At 37.7% G+C, this 19,700-nt stretch overlaps 1 protein-coding gene across 2 annotated transcripts in view; it reads left to right on the top strand.

The window, feature by feature from the left end:
- WDR49 (WD repeat domain 49) overlaps window positions 1–19,700 on the top strand; it is a 178,403-nt gene that overhangs the window by 121,052 nt on the left and 37,651 nt on the right. For both annotated transcript variants that reach the window (XM_042456108.1, XM_042456107.1), the window contains 4 exons: window positions 4,528–4,725; window positions 5,714–5,898; window positions 13,731–13,840; window positions 14,831–14,977. In XM_042456108.1, coding sequence (XP_042312042.1) covers window positions 4,528–4,725; window positions 5,714–5,898; window positions 13,731–13,840; window positions 14,831–14,977 — 640 coding nt within the window. The remainder of the gene's footprint in view (window positions 1–4,527; window positions 4,726–5,713; window positions 5,899–13,730; window positions 13,841–14,830; window positions 14,978–19,700) is intronic.

The following is a 19,700-nucleotide window of genomic DNA, read 5'->3' as shown; positions in this document are numbered from 1 at the left end:
CAGCTCAGGACTTATTCTCATAAAATTTGTAATATATATTGCACAAAACAACATTTCTGTGCACAAAACAGCAAAAAAGTGATTGTCTATGCAAAAAACCCAGGTGCAAATTTTACATAGAATAAGTTCCCAATTTCAGCATTTTCTACAAAGAAATTATCTCCTGCACCAAAAATGCTGTTCTTTCCAGTGTAAAAATACCACATGCCGAATACACAAAATGCTGTTCCCCATATAGAAATTGTGTTTTCTGTGTAAAAATATCACAGTTTTTGAAGATTTTATTGCAGGAGGAAGTAAATGACTAAAATGACTTGTTAGTTAACTCAAGAATTAAATTAATGAAGAACTATGTCCCTATGTATCTGCCTACCATATAGGTGTTAAAGATGAGGAGCCATTCAGGAAAAGAGAGACAGAGAACCTTAATGCAACAAAACTATCAGCCTTAATTCAGCACCCAAACCAAGATTGAATGCAGACAAGTATCCAAAGCCAGGCTTATAAGAATTAAGAACTGGGTCTGGACAGACAAACTTTTCCATTGTGCTTTTGTCCCACATTCAGTTTCTTTTTTTAAATTAAAACAATTGGGTTATTTCCACAATGTGCAGAGATTAATATTTCTTATTAATTTCTCACAAGAAATTAATTGAAATGAAATTTTCACCTGTTTATGGATGGAAAATAGATATCATGCATGCAAAAGGTTCCTGGTACAATGCCCAGCACCTCTAATGAAAGCATGTGAATTAATAGGGATGGGATAAAAGAATAGTGTGCTGCTCCCAGTCTAAGTAGACAGTATAATGAACTGGATCAGTCTTCTCTAACTTGCTGTCCTTCAAATGTTTTATACTACAATTCCCAGCATACATAAACATTGGCCATGTTGCTTGGGAGATTTAGTTCAAAAATGCTTGGACAGCACAGAGTTGGCAAAGGTTGGGCTGAAGGAATCAATGGACTGAATCAATAGAAGTCAGTCTCGTAATACTGTTCTTTTCAAATTTATAACTAAGCATGATAGAGTGTGTATTTTTAACCACTATACTCATATTGTGTGTCTTGGATAACTAATGGAATTGGCTTCCAGCATAGCCCTGTTCATGCGTTATACTAATGACTAACGCCAATATGTGAGCAGGGAACAGGGATGCACTGAGTACTTTATGCCTTCATGTGCTGAACAGCCCTTCCCATAGCATCTGTGAACACAGCATGGATGCCTGATTTAGGATTTAGAGTTCATGAGACTTAGAACTCTGCACTGTCAGCATTCCAAGTCATATAGAAACCTTCATGTATACAGTTCTATGTGTTCAAGCCCTGAAGGTAATCATCCTGTAGGAGAAGAGCATGATGTTGAAGTCAGAGGTACTTGGGTCTAGAAATGTAAAAGACTGTCATTTTTGTGTTCAGTGGGTTTTACAGAATCTCATTAATATCCAGTCCCATTTCTTTACTGCACAGCAAGATTTTCCCATACAGCAATTAGATTTGGGTTTTTTTTGTAGACCCCCCCCCCAAGATGAGCATCTTCCAAAGGTCTGAGGACCATCTCTCTTTCCTTAGGGCCTCAGACAGTGGCATGCTCTTGACACCTTTAACTTTTGGGCCCCCAAGGGCTTTCCTTAGAGGGCAGAATTAGCCATTTTGCTACATATTCTCCCTTTTTGTTTTTTCTCCTTAGCCTAAAAGATTTTTTTCCAGATCAGAAGTAACAAAATAACTCTTTGGAGTCAACAGCTTTGGAGGTATGTGAGGGAAGTCTGGGTTCAGTTTGATTGTCTCAAGAACCACCCTGGGAACCCTGTAGGGGCCTGAAGAACACATCTTTTCTTTTGCCAAGCTCAACCCCAGAACAAGTACACATTTGTCTATACAGTGTGACCGTGCCATATGCGGATGCACTATATGCGGCTTCCTGCTTACACGGAAGCCGCACAACAATCTAAACAATGGTGCACCGTGCCGCTGCCACGTGCACACACCCTATTGTTTCCTATGGGGCATGAGCATACGCGCATTTTCCCTTATGTGGGAGGGGGATCAGGAAGGGATCCTCCACATAAGAAGAGGGCCCACTGTATATTTTAAATATCTGTGCTTATTGTTGTGCACATTTTTCAAATGCATATGTGGTTTTTAGGTGCTTGTTTTTCCTGTTAAAACACATGGCAAGGACTGGATATATACAGATTACTGAGGCAAGGGACACTTTGTCCATTGGCAGTCTTGAGAGTTTTAAAAGGCATGTTTTTATAAGAAAATTGGAACATAGCACATTTTTAAAATTCCTGTTTGGGTGATGCACTATGGAGCTTATCACATGGACAAAAACAAGACTGCATCCCATTGGGATGTAGCTGGATTCTGGGATGCAGGTGGAAATTAGCCCAGGTCCCAGTTGGGTTTTGGAGGGTGCTTTTCAAAGTCAGGAGCTTTCTGACTTTGAAAAGGGGCCTCCAAAGCATGGCTGGGACCCAGGATGCAGCCGGGCTACACTCACATCATCAGATATCATTTAAGACAGATATCTGTAGCACATTACAGATATCTATACCACATTTGGTGGACTTGTCCATTAGCAAATAAATATTGGAAAAATATACTCAACCCAATGCAAAAAAGCCCCCCTACAAATACAAATTAAAATAAAACCTGAAAGTTTTTTTGTTAAACATAATAGAAGACAAAGAAGAAAGAGAACATTTGAAAATTATTCTATATATGATCACAGCCACCAGACTGACATATGCAAAAAATGGAATCAAAAAGAAATACTAAAAGTAGAAGATTGGCTAAGAAAAAGCCTCATCATGATAGAACTAGATAGACTGACAATGTTAATAAATGGAAAGTGGAAGGAAGGATGGAACAAAGAATGGGATTTATTTCAAAATTTGTGTAAAAAACAATGGTCATAAATCAGAGTATATTAAAAAGAAAGGAATATATATATATATATATATATATATATATGACCATTGTTTTTTATTCAAATTTTTATATAAATTCCATATTTTTTTATATATATATATATATAACTTATCTACACAGCTATAGTTTCTTTATATAATCCTACTCTTTACTTCTTTACTTCTTCTTTCTTTCTTTTTCTTTTTTTCTTCCTTCCTTCCTTCTCATCAAGAGAAAAAAATATTCTCCATAAAAGTAATGTAATGTAAAGGTATTGTAATGTAATATAGATATACAATATTATATACCTTTTACAAAAATGATGACATAATATAACATCAAATCAGAAAATTAAATAATAACTAACTCAAATGGATGACTAAAATATGGTGAGAGGTATAGACATGGTAAGATAAGGATATCTCAAAGAAAACACGGATTAAAGAAGAAAATGCAGAACATAAAGATAAGAATATTTAAATGAACTTGCTCAATGGAAAACTGGACATGGTATCAATCAAGACAAAAATAATAGGGAAGGGGAAAAGAAGGGGGTATTATTCAAAGGGAATATACAGGATAGAGCAAAATATCATTGCTGAACAATCAGAATGTACTAAGAGTAAAAATTGAATATGTACTGAGAGATAGTATAAGAGGAGTTGTAAATATGATCAATCTGGAACAATATGTATGACTAAAAGATGTTGATAGATGTAACTGTACAATTGGAAAGTACAATGGTAAATGTACAACTGTAAGAGAATATATAAATAAAGCTCAAATGATAAATAAATAAATAAATAAATAAATAAAACAGATATCTGGCTCAAATGATACAGGATACATTCTTTAGCAGCTATGAAAACATCATAGTAAGGGACAGTTTGCCACTGAACATCAGGTGTTGGGCAAAAGTCATGCCTTGTTTATATGCCTCCTGGAAACTTGTCCACAAAAAGGAGAAAGGATGTTAGACTTAATTAAGTCTTATCTCATGCAGCAGGGCTTATGTGTTCAACTAAAACAACCATGTGAGGAAGGCAGATAGCATGGCTCCTTCCCATTCAAGTGCTCCTCCACTGAGATATCAGTGTTTAGGTGCAGTTGACTCTGCTCATATAATTGTTCATAAACATATTGCTACTGGATAGGATGCCACTATAGACAGCTCTAATGTATTGATAGGTGGACATGACCATGATCATTATAGAATCCTATTGGTTAGGGCCAACTAGAATAGGCCCATTGAATTAATTACTGAAATCTGAGGAAACATACGGGTAAATCCAATTGATTCAATGACTCTCTTCTAATTGGGACTAACAATAAGATTTAGACTCATTTTGAGAGGCTTTAGTGTACACCAAACATTGGACTCCAACTCACACAATCTCCAGCCAGCATGAGGAAAGATCAGGAATGTGTGGAGGCCACAGGTTCTTCAGTTCTGCTTTGGGCCATTCATCTGTCTTGTTGTGTTTGAGATATGGCTTACTATATCACTTTCACTCAGCAATGTGGCCTGTAGCATAAAAAGCATTCTTCCAGTTTGTATTTCCCCTCTGATAACTTCAGCACTTGTTTCTTTCTGTTAAACACCAGGACTATTGCTTTACTTTGGGAGAAAATATGATAACACAGCCGCCCCCTCTGATAAGATCATTTCAAGCTCATGACGACGGCATCACTAGCCTGGGGACCTGCATTGAGAACAACTGCCTGTTCATCCTGTCATCTTCAACAGACTGCAGCATTGTTCTTAGTGACATTTCTGGCATTCCATTTGGAATATTTGGGCAGGTAGAAATGCTGCGGGTTTAGTGTGTTTTTACCATTACGTTTTCTCCCTTTTTCTTGTAGCACTCATTATCAGCATTTAAGAATGAAATGTTGTCAAGGATTCCTGCAGAAATATTTCCCCATGTGGGGGAAATTAAAAAGAGCAATCTAATATATGTGTAATGTGCCTATCACTCCCCCTTCCCCTGCCCCCTTCTCCCTCACCACAAATACATAAACTGACAATTCAGAAGGGCTTTGGCTCATCTTCCCTTTAAATTTGCTGAAGGCAGTGTTTGAAATTAGAGAAAGGTAAAAGCTTTTCTCAGAGTGTAGATAACTCACAGAAATAATTGGATGGGTTGTAATTTATCTAAATAGAAGGCAAAGTAAGGAGGCTCCATATCCTGAATGTAAGGCATGGGCTGATTTAAGCTTTCTTCATGTTTAATATGTTGGCTGACTAGAGACGTACCAGCTTGTAGGGCATGAATGTCCAATGGTTGTGGAGTGGTACATTTTGAGGTGCAGGCACTCATTATGATATCCCCAAAGCTCCATCACCAAGGAGAGTCCACACATTTAGTCATAGTCCAAAGCTCCTACCACTACACCATGTACACAATGCCTATCTTTAGATCAAAATAAGGGTGGGCAGACTTCTAGGATCCACCAACCACAGGAGAAAAGATATTTACTTAAAAATAAAGAATTATAACCCCATGTATTTATTTTGAACCATAGAGCTTACCTTAGTTCACCATCCTTCCACATGACAACCCACTTCTAATTACCCCAAGCTTTTTTCTGGTATAATATGGGGGAAGGGGGACATTATGCTGTACCTCCTTTCCATTTGTTCTTTAGAGACCTACTGAAAATCACCCAGAAAATCACCTCCTCCCTACCTTCCTGTTCAGCCTCCTGGAAAAAAAAAGGATTCAACACAGAGTTGGATTTCCCTTGCCAGTTGTGTTTGATTTGTACTTTATGCTCTCTTCCTTCTTAGGAAGGGCATTGGAGAATTGGAAATTATGTCCCGTCCTTCCCTAGCAAAGAAAACAAGTCCAAAAATGAGGAGACGAATGACATTAAAAAGAATAGTCCTGTGTCCTTTGTTGAAGACAATCCACCCCCTCATCCCGTGGAACAAGCTGTACCTGCTACAGAGGATGAAAATGACTACACTGACATGTAAATAATTTCTCTGAAACCTGATTTGCAATGACAGATTTTGAGAGGGCAAGCTATTAAGAATGAGGCAAAGTATCTAATTAGGAGAAGCTTCCTCTCAGTGACAATATTTTAAATAAGGCTGGCCAGAAAATAGATTTCTTTTCTTGTTGAAATCCTTGGGTGCCATTAATTTTTCTTTTGTCCTGAGTCACAGAGAAGGGATTATTATTATTATTATTATTATTATTATTATTATTATTATTATTATTTCTCTCCCACTTATCTGTTATACACAATCGGAGTGGCTTACATAAAAATTCCAACAATTCCTCAAGTAAATACACCCACAATTCCCTCCATCTTAAAATAACAATTAAACAGGCAATAATTAAACAGATCATAATTAAAATATCCTAAAATTCCTTGTTCAATTACAGGTACAATTCAGAGTGTTGGTTTTAATATTTATATCACTTAGGACTGAAGTACCTAAAAGATCCTCTCCTACCATCATATTTGTTACACTTATATCTTGCCCTTCTGACAAGGAATTTGGAGTACAATATGTTATCTCTCTCCACCCCAGTTAATCTCACAACAGTTCACATCTGGGTAACCATGAGCTAGTCTAACAGATGTAGGTGACTCTAGGTCATGGTCACCCAATTACTTTTGCCATTGAATGATGATTTAAACCCAGATCTCCTTAGTCTTAGTTCTGAGTCTTAGGGGCCACATTGCAAACATATTATGGTTAATGGAGCACATACCAGAAGAAAATCAGCATGTGCTTTATAGACTATAGCAAAGCCCTTAATTGCATAGATCACAAAAAGTGATGGAACATGCTTAAAGACATGGGAGTGTCACTACATTTGATAGTCCTGATGAGAAATCTGTAACTAGGACAAGAGGCTGCTATTAGAACAGAATATGAAGAAACAGAATGGTTCCCAATTGGCAAAGGAGTCAGGCAAAGCTGCATTCTATCATCCTACTTGTTCAATTTTTACACAGAAAATATCATATAAAGAGCAGGTTTAGACAAAGAAGAAGGAAGAGTGAAGATAGAAGGAAGGAACATCAGCAATCTAAGATATGCAGATGGCACCATACTACTAGCAGAAAACATCATCAGCATGGAACAATTACTAAGGACTGTCAAAGAAGAAGGTGCAAAGGCAAGTTTACTGCTAACATTAAAACAAAACAAAAATATGGAGGATCTACATGAACATGGAGGATCTACATAAATTCAACCTGGATGATGAGGAAATCAAAGTAGTCAAAAGATTTCCCATACCTTAGATCCACAATTGATCAGAAAGGAGATTGCAGTCAAGAAATAAGAAAAAGACTAAGAATGGGAAGGGCAGTCATGAAAGAACTAGACAAGATCCTAAACTGTAAAGATATGCAACTGAGCACTAAAGTGAGAATCAGCCCAACCAGGAGCCCTGGTTGCGCAGTAGTTAAATGCCTGTACTGTGGCCACTCACAAACCATAAGGTTGTGAGTTCAATACCAGCAAAAGGGCTCAAGCTCGACTTAGGCTTGCATCCTTCCGAGGGCGCTAAAATGAGTACCCAGATTGTTGGGGGCAATTAGCTTACACTTTGTAAACTGCGTAGGGAGAGCTTAAGTGCACTGATAGGCGGTATAGAAATGTACTTGCTGTTGCTGTTGCTCAGTATTCACCATCACTATGTACAGATGTGAGAGCTGGGCAGTGAAGAAGGCTGACAGAAAGAAAATAAACTCATTTGAGATATGATGCTGCATAAGAGTGCTTAGGATACTGTGGAAAGCCAAAAAGACAAACAAGTGGATCCTAGATCAGAACAAACCTAAGCTCTCTGTGAAAGCCAAGATGTCAAAACTGAGGTTGTTGTATTTTGACCATATTATGAGAAGGCAAGACTCATTAGAAAAGACAATAATGCTAGGAATTATAGAAGGTAGTAGAAGAAGAGGAAGATCACATGCTAGATGACTAGACTCAATCAGGGAGGTCATAGACATGAATTTATAGGACCCTAGTAGAGCAGTGGAAAATATAGGATCTTGGATTTGTCTCATCCACAAGGTTGCCATGAGTCAGTGTCTATTCAAAGACAGTTAACAACAACAACAACAACCAGTCAAAAATTTAGCATGAGAAACTCTCTGCCCATACTAGGAGCAAAAAACCCCAACATGTACAAATATCTCTCTACTAGGGTGTTTAAAACACAGTAGCAAGGTTTTTCATTGAAGATGGCAATCTTATCTGAAGATATTCTATGGCAACATGTTGGATTCTTTTATAGAAATCTAGTTTACAGTTTGATCATATCATAGCAGCAATGTATAAAAATACACTTAATGATAAATTGGTCTAATTTTGTGCTTCTGATGGCTGAGGGGTTAGAGGTGTAAGGCTCTTTGATTCCAAGTGAGCTCATATATTGCAAAATAGATAAATCTTTCATGGCTCTTTTGTAATCTAAACTATGCCCAAACATAAGAACAGTGAAATTAAACTCTGGCTAAGTGCTTCCTCAGTTTTAAATAACTTCCTTGATGTAACAAAATGAAGCTTTTGTATTATTAAACATTGTAATAACCTTGAGTAAATTATTGTAACCTTCATGTTCAGACACAGAATCCAAGGGAATAATTCTTATGTCCCCATTCACCACAAGCATGGTGTCATCAGCAGGAAAGGATGCTGATCAAAGCTGCAATGCAGAATCTACAATCAGAACCAGGACCAGTGTGTTCTTGTAGTTAGTGCTTTGGCGACTATCACGGCTGTACCAAAATATTTGGTTGCCCAAGGCATCATTCGGAAAGGAGGAAAGTTCTTGGAACTATTGAGACTTTCCAAATCTTTTTTTTTGTTTTTGTTTTATCTGCACATTCCCAGATTTGCGTCCAAACTTATCCTTTAAATATCCTGTGTTTCTGTTCCTACTTCTTCATTCATGTTCTTCCTCCTCTCACTTCCACCGATCACGTGTCACATCTCAACTCAAGCAACTTTTTAGAAATTGACATTTACCAGTTTCCACTGAGTCCTGTCTAATTATTATTGAGGAGTTATAGTCAAAGTGTTAATGTGCTTTAGCAATATGATGCTAGCTAAACATTAGATTCGTTTTGTTTTGGTACAAACATTTGTCTTTCCCTCTCTTGATCTATGATGAATGTATGTCCTGGATACAATAACTGTGTTTTACTGGTGGGCACTATTTTAGCTAGTTCCAGAATACAGTTGGTTCTCCATATCCACAGATTCTGCATCCATGAATTTAACCATTCATGGCTTGAAAATATTTTTTAAAAAATCCAAAAAGCAAACCTTGATTTTGCCATTTTACTACCTCATTGTATATGATGGGATTGAGTATCCACAGATTTTGGTATTCACAGAGGCTCTGGAAACAAAGCCTAGCAGGAAGGAAGGAAGGAAGGAAAAAAGGAGGCTGTGCCCACACTGTTAGAGAATTTCTCTTCTTCCTGACACAAACTGGCAAACTCCTACCCCCATCCTCTACTGTTTCTGCCTGAAAATAGGATGAAGAATTTTGAAAAGCCATTTTGTTTAATGCTTCAGTTTTGGGAGCAAGATTTGCACCAAGATGTGATGACAAAAAGCCTCTTAAAGGCTGCATCCGCACTGCAGAAATAGTCCAGTTTGACATGATTTTAACTGTCATAACTCAATGCTATGGAATTCTGGGAATTGTAATTTGTTGGGGCACCAGAGTTTGTATATTGTATATTGATGTGCAGTGCATAGCCATGCACAGCCATGCAGTCAACACACAATGCAGAAGGATATGCAATAGGCAACATACAAAGTACCATATACTGTTTTCAGAACCTTCAACTGTATATAGACATTACACATCAGCCCAAAAAGTGCAACTGAATGCTCAGGCATCAACAAGGTGCCAACCACAATTTATAACAACCACAACACATGTCCCCGGAAGATTTTGAGAACTTGCTCTTTCATTCAGAAGCTACACAGTCGGAATAGGCTGACAGCATTTTTGTCAACAGGAAGAGCTGTTTCCTGAACTGCTAAATTTCCTTCTGGGAACTGTTTAATTTAGAAGTGTGTGTGTGTTTATGTTTGTGTGTATACTGGGAGACAGTGTGCATTTTTCCCCACTTGCCATTCCTCTTCTTTAGATTTTTCCCCTCTCATGGCTTTCTAGAAATATGTTTGCCAAGGCAAACATGTGTTTCAACATTGGAGAAACAGATTCTGAGGGGCCACTTTGGAAAAGAATATTAGCAGATGGCAACAGAGTTTTAGAATTTTGCCTACCCAATTCATTTGCAAGTTTCTTTTCATGGAAAGAAAAAAATGGCCTGGGTTGTCACATATATCTTTCTGAGTCCTATGTACTTTGGCACTAACTCATGCCCTCAATAGCTTTTGAACTGGTGACCTGCAAGCAGGTAGCTAGGAAATGCAGTTCTACTTAGCTTTGGACATGCGAGAGAACTGCAGAAGATGATTCAAGGGGCTCTTCTGTTTCCACTAATCAGAATGACACAGACCATACACCAGGGTGAGAATTGTGTGGCTGTCCATATATTGTTAATCTGCAGTTCCCAGAGACCTTAGCCAGGATAGCCAATGGTGATGAATGCTAGGAAGTACAGTTCAACAACATCTGGAGGACCACAAAATTCCAAGTTACTCCCTGCTCTGAGCAATGGCTATTCATATCGTATAGGTAACAAGTTCTTCATCCTGATGGCTTTGAGTAGCATCCAGAAGCTTTAATTGATACAAAACAGTGAAGTCATACTCTTATTGGGTGTATTCAGTTATATTACCCTCATCTATTCCAGTTGCCCTGTCTTTTCATCTGTTTCTGAGTCCAAATCAAATGCTAGTCTTAAATGGATAGACTTGGGACAGAGACATCTCAATGATCAACTCCATACATATGAATATATTCAGGTGCTTAATGTGACTTCCAATTCTATCAAGTGTCCTCCCATTCCACTTCATTGCACCCATAGCTGACATCCATTAGATAGCAACTGGACACAAGCTTTTGTTGATGTTGTTGGGAAATGTGAAAGATAATATGTCCCACAAACAGGGTAATTAGTATTTGCAAATGGAATCTGAGTAAAGACCAGTTCCACACCATCACTATCCACACACAGGGTCTGGTGTTACAAGTTATGCTCAATAAGTATGAATATTAGACTTTGATGCATAAGGCAGGAAAGCTGTCTGTTAGTAGAATATGAATAAATTATTAAGAAAGCACATTAGACAGGTAGGGCTGCTGGCCTGGACCCTTGTCCACTTTGGGGGGGGGGAATCAAGCCCTATTGTGCAAACTAGAAATTCCTTCCAATCCCCCCCCGAAAAAGAAATAGTTTCAGTGATGAGAACAACCAATGCTTAACTCTCATGTCTACCTCCATCTGCCAAATTAACTCAGACTGGTACACCTCCTATTGTGAAGTATTGTGCAGCTTCCAGAGAGGCTGAGAAACTCATCTGGATTTGAAAGAGGGTGAATATCTATATTTGATTGACTCTGTCTTGTGTAGTAGCTGCCTTGTTGCCTACTGCCCAGACCAGCTAAGAGTCATTCACCTCTGAAGGGCACATTCATCTCTGCCCTTTGCAAGCACATATATTTGTCTATTGAATCCTCCATAGACAACATTGAGATCATGTTTTCACAACCCAGAAGTGTTCCCTTCACTTTTAGAAGACAGCACCTAAGTTAGGAAAAGGTTAAATACACACACACACACACACACAGAGAGAGAGAGAGAGAGAGAGAGAGAGAGAGAGAGAGAGAGAGATTCTCTGAGACCTGCCTATTTCCAGAAAGAGTTACCAAGCACATCCTTCAAGCAAGCAGTAACCCTTTTCCTGCAATTCAATGGACCATCTTAAGGGAGATGACTACAATTCTCTCTCACAACTGAGAACAGCCCAGAGTAATCACTGGAACATTGTTGTGGCCTCTCATTCTTGCATAAATAGTGTTGCTGTTTTTAACTGTTGTCAAGTCAACCTTGACTTATGGCAATCATATGAATGAGAGATCTAGAAGTCACCCTGTTACCAACTGCTCTAGTCTTGCAAACTCAGGGCTGTGGCTTCCTTGATTGAGTCTGTCCACCTGTAATGTGTTCATCCTCTTTTCTTACTTCACCAGGTATCCTTCTCTTTTCTAATGAATATTTCCTTATATGTCCAAAGTGTGACAGTTTCAGTTTAGTCATTTTAAATTCTAGGGAGAGATCAGGCTTGATTTGCTCTTGGACCCAGTTATTTATCTTTTTGGCAGTGCATCCTATTGTAGAACTCTCCTTCAAGGTAGAGAAGATCTTTACCTATTTCTGTGTCTTCATCATCTTCTTTAAAGTTTTGTAAATCATCTATAGTCATTACTTTTGTTTTCCTTAATGTTCAACTGTAATCCTGTCTTTTCATTTTCTTCCTTGACTTTCTTCAATAGTTGTTCCATGTCTTTGCTATTTCTTCCTAATAGCATAATGTCATATGAGAAATTATTCCCTCTGCTGTTACTTAAATAAGACATTAACCTGTCTCCCCAAGAGAGCTTTTGGCTTTATTTGATATCTTACATACCTTGGCTTTATTTGAGACAGTCTTTCACTTTGGTTACTTTACATTTGGTTTAATTTTGAAATCATATGTGTGTGACAGAAAGGCAGAATTTGCATGTTGTGATGTATTAAATAAATCAACAAGGAAATCTTTTTTTTTTCTTTCTAACCATGGACTTTCTTCTACATTCAGCTCCTTCACATCAGCAGAGTCTGCAATCTGCATCTCCTTAAACAACTTCAGAAAAACACTTTGGTCAATCAAATGATTAAAGAATTTTGAGCTAATTAACCATCTCCCTTTAATTAATTGCATGTAAATAAATACGTATATTAACAAAGACTGAAATGTAGGCACATGGCTGTTTTTGGAGTACCAAGAGAGATGTAACTTTACAAGTTAATAAACAAAAGCGTACACTCATAATTTAAAAGGAAATAATGTTTGTTTTGTTTTGCTCTTATTTTTCCACATTATTATTTCATTTCCTTACGTGCTTTTGAATCATTTTTGTATTATTCAGCTATTGTAATATGTGGATGATTTAGATTATAGAGCTGTTATAATAAGTGCATTTTTTAAAAAAATAATTAATTTCAAATCAATTTAAAATTAAACTTTGCCGCATAGATTAATTAACAAAATAATGTAATTATGACTGCAATATAAGCAAATTTATCTGGGAATAAACCCCACTGAAATCAGCCAAGTAAATATGCATAGGATGGTGCTGCAAACTAATTAAAGATTGCTTTGCTTTGTTTTGTTTAATATTTAATTAAACAATAGCATAATTTTGGAAAAGATTCTTGACAAATTTTTGTTGTTACTCCATTATGATGAGCTTTGGGATGGATGAGTTTCAGCAAGGTATTCAGTTTTAAACTCAGCTTGTTCTCATCCTGAGGCTATTGGATCCGCTGTTATAAAAACCTTGGGAACTGGTATTATTAAATATTGTGTTTTGTGGCTTCATTTGATTCATTCATCTGATTTGTTCAGCACCGTTGAACCAACTGAAAAGAATAGATAGTGAACTCCACTTCAGGGTAAACATTCCATTTGCCCTATAATCCTACCATTCTATTATCATGTTAACAGCAAACAATAGAGGCATCCTGAAAAGCTCCTCTTTATGCAACAGAAACACTCCTCTTTATGCAACAGAATAGTCCAGATCAAATGCAAATCAAACCATGACATGTCAGTTCACTTTGTTTCCTGATTTCTATCCACCTAGGGCAAATGTATGGGACAATACAATTCTCGGCAAAAGTTACAAAGAGAAAAAAGCTCAGAAAGGAAGAAAAGGCATCCTCTTCAATAGGATTGCTGGGATAAAGCCAACAGGTATGTCACTCTTATGTAATACATTTTGCAACACTTGGACTTTTTTGCTCTAATCCAGAGTTCCACATATGCTCCACAGCAGACATGGAGCTCTTCAATGTGTTTCTGTCCTTGTCCATTCTAGTAGATGAAACCCATTTATGTCCTTGGTGGAATGTGTGTACAAACCTATTAACATAAGTCCAATATTTCCATCCAACTATGCCAAGTTAAAAAGAGGACGATGAGCACAACAGGCTCTTCATTTTTCCCTGCTAGAACTAGCTCTTCATACCTCACGGAGCGATATGCTTATTGCTCCCCTAATCTATGTTCAGGGAAGATGTTATAGATGAAAGTGGATAAGAATATTGCTAGACGGTAGTAGTAGTAGTAGTAGTAGTAGTAGTAGTAGAGATGTTAGAGAAATTTGCTTGGTTTGTATTTTAATACAGACTCAACATGCATTTCCTCAACATTTATGCAAATGGGAAAAAAGCTACCTTTTGTTATTCACATCTGCCTATATTCTGTGATACATTTCTCTAGTAATGTGCTTGTGTGTATATCAATGCAAACAAAAATTAATACAAATAAACATATATTTTGGGGAAAATTTTCTGCCAAGATGCAGATGCTAGGAGAAAATAATCAATAAAATGTGCATGGATTTTTGCGCACATGGAAATAGGTGAGAAAATTCATACACATTTTTCTGTGGAAGTTTTTAACAACACATTGATACAGGAATGGCAAAGTCAGATTTATTTGCTTTCTTCCTTTTTTAAAAAATAGAGAGAATTGCTAATTCTCTGTGTCCTAATGGGAGCAGGGGAAGCTGCCTATTTCTACTAGCATAGGTATCTGTGTTTATTCAGCTCTCTCAATATTTCTTAACTGCAGGAATGGCATAGTATGATTAGACACAAAAAATTAGCTTTGCTTCAGTTACAATTGTGCTGATAGGTGAAATGATTTTCTGCTTTTGGAATAATCCTCTGGTTTGAAAAGTTGTATTTAGGTCATTAAAGATTGAAGCCCTGAAGGAGACGACTGATATAAATGAGCTCAACTTTCTTGTACACCCTGGCAAATACTTTGGGGAAAAATTGGCTGAGAAGCGTTCAGAAGATTTAAAGCTGCCTACCCTTTCAGCAAGTAAGTAGACCTTCATTAGATTCTCATTACTCTAGCTCCTACTGGAGAGAGGCAAATGTAAAGGTCACTAGCTTATCTCTCTTAAAAGAAGAGTAAAGGTAACAGTGAATGTTGGGATTTATCCTTTGGCCATTGGCAGGCTTTCAAGGAAGCAGCCTGGAAGTTAAAGGAAACATGATCCAAAGTAGTAAACAAGAGCTTACATGTTAAATTTGTGACCTTCTATAATTAAATTATAGGAGCCAGTTATAAGAGCCAGCAGGACATAGTGGTTTGAGCGTTGGACTATGACTCTGGAGACAAGGGTTCAAATCTCTGCTTAGCTATGGAAGCCCACTAGGTGACCTTGGGCAAGTCACACTCTCTCAGCCTCAGAGGATGGCAATGGCAAACCCACTGCCATCCTTTGAAACTTGCCAAGGAAACCCCATGATAGGGTTGTCATCTTAGGGTCACCATAAGTTAGAAATGACTTGAAGGCACAAAAAAACAACAACAAATAATTAAACAGGGTGCTTTCAGAAACCAGATTTGGGGGTTCAGTTCTGATATTTACCATGACATGAGAGGAAAAGTAGGGCTACAATTGGTGGCTCCATTCATCCCCAGAAGGTAAATGTCCAGCCTCTTTTTGAAGACATCCAGAGAAGGAGACCTCACCACCATTCTAAGGAGTGGTACCATTGCTGAACCACTCTTACTGTCATAAAGTTACTTCTTAAGTCCAATTCTAATTGCACTAGCTTCAAAATTTCAAATGGAACTACCTTATCTGGATACAGCAGGTTCCCAATCTCAGGTTCCCTCTGATATGTGTACCATGCATGTCCAGCCAACTGGGGTGAATGGTGGGGCCAACATGCATAGACTAGCTCTTCCCCTCAAACAGGAAGTAAATGGATGAAGGTTGAACATCTGGAGAGATTAGTACGGGTAGAGAAAGAGCACTTTATAAGCCACAAGTGGCTTTCTAAAACTGTTTCTGAAGTCCCCAGGGATTCACCCCATCCCATTTTTGCAGTATCTTCTTCATTTTCTAAATAAAAATGCTGCCACCCCACATTTTTCTCTGCCCTGCCCATGATGTCTTAAACTCATTTTAACTTACTTGAACACAGCCAAACATGAGGCAAAATTACTCTCCTCATAGCCCCTAGTGTATTTTTTTTTGTGGGGAAAAAAAGCTTTTAAAAAATCAGGCTTGGCCTCTTAGGTCCCAACCCCATACAGCTGACCACTCCTTGACTAGCACCAGGATACAAAACTGACATCACAAGGGCAAAACAGTCTTCTCAGCCCATCCTTGTAGCAGTTCATCTTGGAAAAAAAGCCTCCAAGTATCTACATTTGGAGGGTTTTTATTCTAAACTGGCATGCTGCATGGGAAGAGAGAGAGATTTTTGGAGAGGTGGTGCAGCCATAGAGAAAAGAACCCCCACCTTCCAATGGTGTCATTAGGGTTGGCATTACCCAGTGCAGTTACTCATAGTGTCATAACCCCCACTCCTACCACACCATAGGGAATTCTTAGTAATGTTTTCTATACTAATGTTATTCATAAATCGTAATTCCCTTATAACCTGAAAGTAATGGCTATAGTTCTAACATAAATAGCTGGCAAAATTAAAATTATGCCTTTAAAATTACAATCGCATACACACAGCCTAAATGTATTTACATGTCCATAGTTTCATATGGCTAAAGTGAAAATTTAGTTAAGTTGTGATATTTAAAAAGAAAAATTTAAAAGAATATTTTTAAAATAATTAAAATTTAATTTTTCAAAATAGAAAAATAAAAACCTGTGGCCTCTCCTTTCTCTTCCTTCTGAGCCTTGTGCCCCTCACCTAATTTCTTCCGCTGAGCTACAGTGTTTTAAAGGGACACAGGTGAATGCCAGAACCTGTTTCTGCCCAAAGGCAGATGTTTTGGGAGCAGTGGTGGCACTTTAGGATGTCACCTGGTATGGCCTGCGTCCCCCATGCCCCCTTAGTAATGCCTCTTCCACCTCCTTGTAGACTGTGATCAAAGTCTAAAAATTTCTCCCTGTGCAAACAGAGTTTCCTACAAGAGCCGCTTGGAAGCTAGGATTTTGAGGAGTGACCATGGTATTTTTGGGCCTTCTTCTTCTTGTTGTTTTGGAGACTAGCACCCACATGGGAGGAGGAATTTGGGAAGTTACAACTGATCAAGGAATGATTAACCTCCCCATCAATTTTTAGCTGCACTTTTATGTATTTTGCCCGGTGCTTTCATTTTGAGTTTTTACTACTGCACAATGTTGTATTTTCCTGTTTTACCTGTTGTCAAAGCTGCTGGGAGCAAAATATAAAATATAAACTGAATAAATAAATAATAGAATTGTTACTTTTCAACCACCTCATTGTGGCAACATCAGCAGAGCATCAAAGGCAAAATCACTGGAGGATGAAAGACACTTAGAGCATCTGCCTTCCTCCTTTAAACCACAGCTTTCCATCAGGTCTCTGGAAGCAGATGGATTCAAATATTGCTGTAACCTTTTCTTCTCAGAAACTGTGGCTATCCTACTTTATAAAAATTTGTGCTCAGTTTTCTTTAGATGAGAGGCAACTTTCCATCTGGTAACATGATGCTTGGTGGTGATGTAGATTGCAGCATGGCAGGAGGAAATGTCTATTTACTCTTTTATATTTATTGTTTTTAAGTACAGTGCTGTGCAAATCTACAGCGTAATAATAATAATAATAATAATAATAATAATAATAATAATAATAATAGATTGTTTGTGATTCATCATCTGTGTGAACCATACTTGTCCTTTTAGAAGATAGCTGTCTATTATGAGAGAAGATGGACAAGTGCTTCCAATACAATCTACATACCCATAATTTCAGGTGATCACGGAAACAAAAGGATGGAAATAAAATTTTTTAAAGAATGATCTTTCAGAAGGAGGTATTTGGGACTACAGAAGTGCTAGATGGAAGAGTGGTTACACTTGGAAACCATGCACCATCCCTCTCCATAGGTCTTAGTTGAGATCCTATGTCATGTTTGCATAATTAAATCTACACTGATATAGCACAACCACCATGTAACTCTGAGTGTAGATTTAATTATGCAAACATGACATAGGATCCAAGCCTTCAATAGGCTTGTATGGCAGGGGGTTGACTAGATGGCCCTTGATTTCTCTTGCAACTCTACAATTCTATGATTCTATGAGATACCAAGGGCCCACTGTACCCTAAAACTACAATATCATGTTCACAATGTAAATACATTTATGTGTATATAGTTTCATGTGGTTAAAATGAACATTTGGTAAGATGTGAGGCCTCTCTTTTCTTCTTCCACTGAATTCCCCCCCCCCCCTTTCACTGAGCTCCAGCATTTTAAAGGAATGCAGGCAAATGCCACAGTCTATTTCTGCCAAAAGGCAGGTGTTCAGGAAGCAGTGGTGTGAAGCCACTCCCCCCACATGATGCCCCTGTTTATCATGAGATCTTGAGGCAGTATACAGACAAAATAAATTTCAGTGGTTTAAAATAATGTAGAATTTAAAACAACAATGTACAGGTATACTAATTTTATTGTTATTGTTTTAACCATTAGTTGTAACAGCACTAGAAGATAGTGGTAGATAATTCAAAGGACTAAATACAATAATACTTCTAAAATTAATGTTCACCAGTGGGAATCCCCTTTAACAATAATCAGAATTAACATTCATTTTGAGAATCATTTGACAATTGAATTACACAAGATTTTACAAGCTAAGATCTAATTTTAATACAAAGGAGGCTGCTGTGTATGCAAATCTCTTGTTTTTGCCACTAAGAACATTTTCTTTCTTTCTTCTTAATCTGGTTGATTAATTTCTAGAGGGTATCTACACTACACAATAATAGCACTATGATACTACTTTAACTGCCATGGCTCCATCCCAAAGAATCCAAGAATTTTTACACTTGTGAAGTACTTAGAATCTCTACTAGGGTTCTCTGCTTGAATTATAGCACTAAAGCTCTCTAAAAAGGAATCCCAAATACACAAAATCTCAAACACCATTATTCTGTAGGAAGGAGCCTTGCTGGCACAGCTTGTGGCACACATGTCAATGGGGCAGTGAATCCATGTCAGGTTTTTGTGTGAAATTTAAAAGAACAACCCAAGGTACTGAACCTATTTGGGGCCCAGAAAGGGATACTTTACAGTACAGAATCAAGCCAGGAACAGATTCATTACCCTACTGACATGAAAGACTGGAATCATTTTGTCGTTTTAACAATCTTTCAGCAAAGCTGAAACAATCACTTCAGTCTCTCTGAGGCAGATAAAATGGATTATATTGGCGCGATTCTGATTCGGATTATGTTCCAGGAATAATTCGAATTTTTTCCATCATTTCCATTATGAAAAGGGGCAAATTTAGACCCTGTTTTCATTCCCATTTATTTTAAATCGCTTTATTTTAAAGCAGATTAATTTGCTCCCCGTTCCCATTTGTGTCCACAAGCTGTCAATCAAGCGCATAGGCTTCAGACATCATAAGTCTTGGGTTTTTTTTTTTTTTTGGTGGGGCAGCCAATGAAAATTGGCTGCATCCGAGGTTCTTCTGTTGTGTCTCCCCAGACTAGGAAGGTTATCGCATCAGTGCCTGAAACGTTTCTATTCTCTTCCCAAAACGTTTTAAGATGTAACGTTATGGGAACGGATATTATCGCATTCGAAAATGTAA

Source organism: Sceloporus undulatus, chromosome 3 (assembly GCF_019175285.1).
Source record: "Sceloporus undulatus isolate JIND9_A2432 ecotype Alabama chromosome 3, SceUnd_v1.1, whole genome shotgun sequence".
NCBI classification, from domain to species: Eukaryota; Metazoa; Chordata; class Lepidosauria; order Squamata; family Phrynosomatidae; genus Sceloporus; species Sceloporus undulatus.
The sequence above is the reverse complement of the archived record's forward strand: the minus strand, read 5'-3'. Positions and strand labels throughout refer to the sequence as shown.